The 6873-nt window shown below is 36.7% G+C and overlaps 1 protein-coding gene across 1 annotated transcript; it reads left to right on the forward strand.

The window, feature by feature from the left end:
- Positions 1-280: 280 nt before the first annotated feature.
- slc25a47a (solute carrier family 25 member 47a) lies at positions 281-5193 on the forward strand. Its single transcript, XM_034228616.1, has 6 exons — positions 281-463; positions 851-894; positions 986-1057; positions 1732-1905; positions 2099-2363; positions 3556-5193. The coding sequence occupies exons 1-6, from the start codon at positions 427-429 to the stop codon at positions 3867-3869; spliced, it is 906 nt and encodes a 301-aa protein (XP_034084507.1). The 5' UTR covers positions 281-426; the 3' UTR covers positions 3870-5193.
- The last annotated feature ends 1680 nt before the right edge of the window (positions 5194-6873 follow it).

Raw genomic sequence — 6873 nt, forward strand, 5'->3', positions numbered from 1 at the left:
TCGATAAATGTATGAAGCACTAATTGCATTATTCATTAATAGGCGGATTGTCAAATTATATCATCTGGTACCTACCCTTCAAATGTTCAGCCAAAAAGGGTTTCAAAAGTAACGTTGTCCTGTAAAGCCTCATATCATATAATATAGTTTGTATCATATCATATACAATATAATCAGAACATTAAGGTTTTGTGTTAATCGTTTAATTGTTGTGTATACATAACAAGTCTACTCTTTCGATACAGTAAATCTTTCGGCTGTCTTCGACAAAAGTCGGGATGAATGTTTGTAGTCGACCCGGCTAGTAGTCCTGTCACGCCTCCGCTACACATGTAACAGAAACATACTCAAGGTTACAGCATGCTGCTAGAGCAAGCATGTGGATTTATCTGACAAGTATCTGTTGGTCGTGCACCGTCTGACAGGATGCATATCAAGGATTTTGTGTCTGGATCCCTTGCAGGTAACAGCGCATTTGAGCCCTGCCGGTTTCTAATGTAACGTTAGCCGGTTGGCTAAATGGCTAGCTACTGTAATAGCATGATGCAATAACCATATAACAGCATATAGGAAGATTATATATTAACCCTGACATATATGTGTTACGTTGTTAAACATTGTGTGCTTCTCCTCTTATTCATGGTATACCTTGTTAAAACGCATGTCGTATACATGTTTCATTCATGTACACAGCCTGTGAGCAGTGTTACAGTTAGGCAACAAATCACCACGTTTGACTTTCCTCACATGTTGAAGGGTTGCAGTTACAGCTCATAATCTTTAGGATCGCTGTGTTTCTGTTCTTGTTCTGTGTCCTTGATGCTCCTCTCTTTTCTCTGGAAACACACAGGGGCATGTGGAGTTGCAGTGGGCTACCCTCTGGACACTGTCAAGGTAAACTGCAGTGGCCTCTATTTTAAACACGATGTCAATTTGGCTATGTGATGTGACGAAGGGGAATCATCATATTCCTTTTTTTTTTTAGGTCCGAATCCAAACCCAGAAACAGTTCACTGGGATATGGCAGTGTGCAGCGGAGACTTTTTCAAAAGAAGGGGTAAGTGGAACCGGTGTAACAAATAGTGCAAGCGTGAGGGTCGACAGGTCCTTTTTAAACAAGTTAGTATGTAACAGTTTCTAAAGTGTAACATGTTCACTACACATTTTCAACAACTTTCTCAGACAAACTTTATTCAGCCCTATGGCTGAAGATAACGATTACTCACAATTATTTCTCGATTAACCACTTGGTTATTTGATCAATAAAATGTTAAATTGTAAACAAATCACTGTTTCCGCCTATAAGACTTGTATGACATGCTCAACTGTCCTTTCCCCCCACCATTTAGTGATAATAAGTTCACTGACATAGTGGATTAAAAATAACAGCAAATATCCACATTTACGAATCAGAGAATTTGGACTTTTACTTGAAAAATATGATATTTGTTGATTGATTTAATTGTTGACAACTAATAGATTAATCTTTGAAGCTCTAATGCTCATTATCAAAGTGAATTGGGACTTGCATTAGCATGAAAAGACAGTTTATAGGCATAAAAAGTGAAGTGATAGATAATAATGTAAATGTGGTATACATGGCATTTATATAGCGCTGATCCTGGTGCTAAAAGACACTTTACAAGCAGGTAGAGGAAAGATGAGGAGGAACATTCTTAGCTTGCTGCTGCTCTGTGGTTCATCTTTGTTTCCTCTAATTTGTTTCATCAGGTGCATGGCTTCTTCAAAGGCCTGTCCTTACCCATCACTACGATCTCTATGACCTCCTCAGTGGTGTTTGGCACATACCGGAACTGCCTGCAATGTCTAAGTCAGGCGCGAGGAGGTGGTCCAAACACCAAACCAGAGGTCTTCCTGTCAGGCATGTTGGCAGGGATAGCTCAGGTAATGGATACGACTTTACAACCCCCTCTTTTTTGCAATGTATGTGTATATATGGCAGCTAAAACCCTAAAAAAATGGTTTTCCCTTGGTTTCCCTGATGTAGAGAGCCTTGCAGATAGTCTTAGTTATTCACATTTTGAGATATCCTCCTCTGATTCCTACTGTTGCGTCTCTGTTTATCTGCCTCCAACAGACGTCCGTAATGTCTCCAGGTGACATAGTAAAAGTGCGTCTGCAGTGTCAGACGGAGTCCAAGCGAGGCACTGCCAACATGTCCAAACCAAGGTACCGCGGCCCAGTCCACTGTCTGCTCAGCATTGTTAAAGAGGACGGGTTCAAGGGGCTCTACAAAGGAGCTCTACCACTCGTGCTAAGAGACGCACCATCTTTCGCCACATACTTTCTGACTTACACAACCATCTGTGAAAAGCTGTCAGACGGCAGCAAGAAAAGACCAGGTGAGAGCAGTCAACACCACGTTGATATCCACAAAAGGCTTATTTTTGTATTTTAATTGTCTTCTTTTATGCTCATCTCAAGATTCAAGGCTTTATTGCTTTTACAGTATGTGCACATTAGCTACAGTGTAGTAGATATGGCAATGAAAAACGTAAGTCACATGCTCCTCCAACAGTGCAACATGAATATAGGACATAAAATAAATAAAACAGATAAAATAGTGCAAGAGAATGTTTTGAGATGTGCAAAAATGTAGATACAAATCAAATAGAAATAGTGCAAGAAGAGTCTATATACAAGTATATATATACTTTGTTACAGCCCAAGTCATGTGATGATTATTATTATTATGTTTATTCACATGGTCACATTCAATAACTTGAATGAAGTCATTCCCGATTATTGAATGATTTATTCACAGCTCTTCTTCTTATCAGGGTCAGTCATCATGTTGTATCACAATCTAAATTGAGAGTGATGCAATAGCTGTAAACTTGCTCATAAACTAAAGCAGACGTATGCAATACTCATCCCTTATCAGTGCATTACCTAAAGGAAATGGGAGTTGGCAAGACCCTGGTTTGAAGAAGCAGATAAGAGTAATGGCACGGGAGCAAAGCAACGTTCTGTTGTAAAAAGACAGCAGAAAAACATATTTAGCCACCTAAAAAGACTGTGAACTAAAGCCATTTGATCTATTTATTATATCTATCTGGGTGGCAAAGTCATTGTCAGTGTTCTCTTCAGAGCCATCAGACTCCATTGTGAAAAAACATCAGGCAAGATTATTGTTTTGACATTAGTTCAACTTAAGTCAACTTTATTGTCAATCTTTCAGTTTGTGTGTACAGACAGAGAGACCGAAATACCGTTTCCCACAATCCAGAGGAATACAAAATACAAATATATATAAAAATATCTATACAAATATTTATATACATATATATATATATATATATATATATATCCATGTCAGAAAGGGCTGTCTCAAGATAAAGCGGTTAAATTATTGTTATTATAGCATAAACTGATTCATTTTAGGTTCATATAATACTGTTTGCGTCTTTGATGATATATCTCTTTTGCTAAGTACTTAATACAACCCTACTCCAAAAGATCCAATTGTATCTTTCAGAAATAAAAAGATAATGTATCTTCATCTAAATGTCAGTATCTTTTCATTTCCTCCAGCTTGGGGTGTTGTGATGCTGGCCGGTGGAATATCAGGAATGGTAGGTTGGAGTTTAGGAACGCCCATGGATGTGATCAAAGCCCGGCTGCAGGTGGACGGGGCGCGGGAGACGAAGCGCTACAGGGGCTTCATCCACTGCATCACTGAGACAGCCAGGGTGGAGGGGGCGGGAGTGTTCTTCAAGAGCTTAGGCATCAACTGTCTGCGTGCTTTCCCCGTCAACATGGTGGTGTTCGTCACATACGAGGTTCTCAACGGCTTCCTCCAAACAGGACATGACAGTGTTGAACAAACTCGGTTTGGGTTCGAATAACCTGCCTGCTGGTTGTTCTTGGGTTTATTATGTTTATAATGTTTAATTTGGAGGTTTTACATACATAACTGCATATACTTTTTTGTGAAGAAAATGTATTTTGCAGTGCAGTATTCTATTGGAACCACAATCCGTCTGTTACATTTATGCTTATATGCTCAGGGGTAATTTATCAGTACTACAAGTTGGACCACACACCTCTGACCACTAGATGGCCTCCCTGTCTAACTTGTTTTATCTGTATGTTAATGACAAGAGAACAGTTTGTATAACAGCTTCAGTCTTTAACCAGAAAAGAAGCATTACATGTAACCTCAACTGTTTGTAGACTGCTAATACATAAACTATATTTAACTTTAGAATAATTAATGAGCTGCAGCACGCATCATTTAGAGTATGATACCCGTCCAGTTCCTTGCTGCTTGTACTCCGAGTATTTCATTATTGACCAGTGAAGTGGTATTAGTATTACAATTTTGAGGTACTGTACTTGAGTATTTCCATTTCCTGCTACTTTCTACCTGTAGCATATAGAATAATACATTTAAACGACAGCCTTTGAAGAATTGTATTTACCCATTTATCATGTATTTTTGGATAAGATATGTGAAATTCACAAGCTATCCAAAGTTAGTTAATGAACATATGAATGGAGCAATAATTGTAATTTAAAGTATAACATTTTATTCTGAAAGTGGCTAGTTTCACTTTTTGTACATGATGTATGCTTAGGTCAGTGGAATTTTGTATGCAGGACTGTTACTTTAGGGCTGTGTAGATTATTTATACACTGTGATATTACTACCTTTACTTTACTAAAACATTTGCATCCAACACTGTTCATGACTCATTTCCAGCAAAATTGCAAAACTGGACAATTTTAATGCGACTATAATCTTGGAATTTAAAACCTTGATTATCTGGATTAATGAGAGGATTAATTGATCACAAATAATCCCAATGGGAACCAACAGACCCTGGATAATCACGTAATGTTTATTTATCATTGTTATACACTACAACTGCTGAACTGCTGTTAATTTTAAAAAAAATGCTCAAAACAAGATGTCTGTTATTGAAAATGGAGCATACCTGTAAACATACTTGTTTTATTCAATCTAACTGTCAAATATTTGGTATTTTAACTTAACTTGTGGCATGATAAGGGAATATATCTGTTTTCAGAGTGGGGGAACTGTAAAATCACGGTTCCTCTATCAGGGGGAAACACGTGAATCATATTTTCTGAGATTTTATTTGTGTGAGTATCATGAAAATGCTATTTGTGCCTTCCACAATAAATGAAGTCCTACTAAATAATGAAATACGGTATTAACCAGTGTTTTATTACTGCTCATTACGAACCCAACACATGCCTTAACTCAGTGATTTTCAAATGGGGGTACTGCAGGGGGTACGTGAGATTTCAACAAAAAAGCTTAGTTAAAAAAATACCATGCATGATTCAAAAAATAATCTTAGTACAATAAGTTAAATAGAAAACACAATTTTATACAAAATATTCCTAGAACCACCAAGGGGTGTCAAATGTGTGTATTGTATTTTATAGTTTTTCACAATATATCATTTTGTTCATTGGTTTGTTAAACATATTACTTAAATTGAAAAAGTCCTTGGAAAAATCTGTTTTATAAAAGTGTTATGTTATGTTGTTTTTTTTCATGCATGAAGATGAAAATATCCATAGTTTGTTGTAATGCATGCACGAAGGAGTGAATAAATCACACACTGAGGGAACATCACTATATTGTAATTATTTATATAGGCTTTTTCGATCAAAAATGTTCGGGGTCGGTCAGGCAGTACTTGGCTGAGAAAATGTTTCAAAGGGGGTACACTACTGAAAAAGGTTTGAGAAGCACTAAAACCCTAAACCACTAATACCAGGTAAAGCAGGCACTGCAGAAATGTGTCCTGTATGATTTAACCGTTCTGTGGGTTTGTACCACCATCTAGTGTTGGAGTTTGACACCATCTTGGCAATGTCATTCACATTGGTGTCTGCAAACTTAATTCAATTTCACAGCCTTGGTCACAGCTGCTTCAAACCTTTTTTTCAGCTTTTTCTTCCTCTTATTATTATTGTCCATTTAAATAAGGTATGTCTGTATTTATTTATCTGTGCGTTGTCTCTCTTGATCTATTTAATAATATTGTTGTCAAATAGAAATGTATCCAATTTACTTTGATTTGTTTCTATGCAATCTTGATCCAAAATGCACTGTACAATGTCAATTGTTTAATAGCGAGTATACCTTCATCTTGTGCAATCTATTATTTTAAAGATATGCAAAAATTGACAGTATCATTTTTAACTTTTAGACTTTGTCTATGTGAGTTTGAAGGTATCAGAAGCATCCAATGGAAAATGAGTTTACTGCAACAGCCGAAAAGTTTTTGTTAAATGACAAAATGATGGCTAAATTAATAGCAAAGAATAGATACTTTTTTAAATGAAAAGCTAAACTTTTACTGCAGGAATGTGAGAGCATTTTGTCGAAATAATTTTCAAAAGTTGTCTTTAATAAATTCACAACAGTTGAATGGAAACTATTGCTTCCCCAGATCTGGACAAATTATCTGAAGTGTATTAAAATAAATCACAACTTAATCCTTACATTGGTCTGGTGTGCAAAGGACTTAGAGAAGATTTAAAAAAGTGCAGGCAGGAATATCCATCTGCCTGGAATTCACACAAATGTTTTGAAATGTGTCTTGAAAGCAACAGTAACCTCTTTCCACATTTTACATAAGAGGGGACAAAGAAGCCTATTGTTTAATGAAATAATTAACCGAATCAGATTATCCTACAAGCAAGCAAGACAAGTTTGTTACTGACAAACCTAAACCGTGTGTGAGATATGTGTTAGATTAATGTTTTCATCTGTTGAACATTGGCTCGTGGTTATCCCACCATGGGTGCAATAAAGCCCAATTATAAAGAACTCAACTGTGATGATTTATTTGCTTTACGAATAACAGA

Source organism: Gymnodraco acuticeps, unplaced genomic scaffold (genome assembly GCF_902827175.1).
Source record: "Gymnodraco acuticeps unplaced genomic scaffold, fGymAcu1.1, whole genome shotgun sequence".
Taxonomy (NCBI): domain Eukaryota; kingdom Metazoa; phylum Chordata; class Actinopteri; order Perciformes; family Bathydraconidae; genus Gymnodraco; species Gymnodraco acuticeps.

Bases quoted from the DNA above. Each gene is read 5' to 3' on its own strand.
- slc25a47a (XM_034228616.1), top strand. From the start codon at position 427: ATGCATATCAAGGATTTTGTGTCTGGATCCCTTGCAG. The intron at 464-850 runs GTAACAGCGCAT...GGAAACACACAG, and splicing joins TGTGTCTGGATCCCTTGCAG to GGGCATGTGGAGTTGCAGTG. The intron at 1,906-2,098 runs GTAATGGATACG...TGCCTCCAACAG, and splicing joins TGTTGGCAGGGATAGCTCAG to ACGTCCGTAATGTCTCCAGG.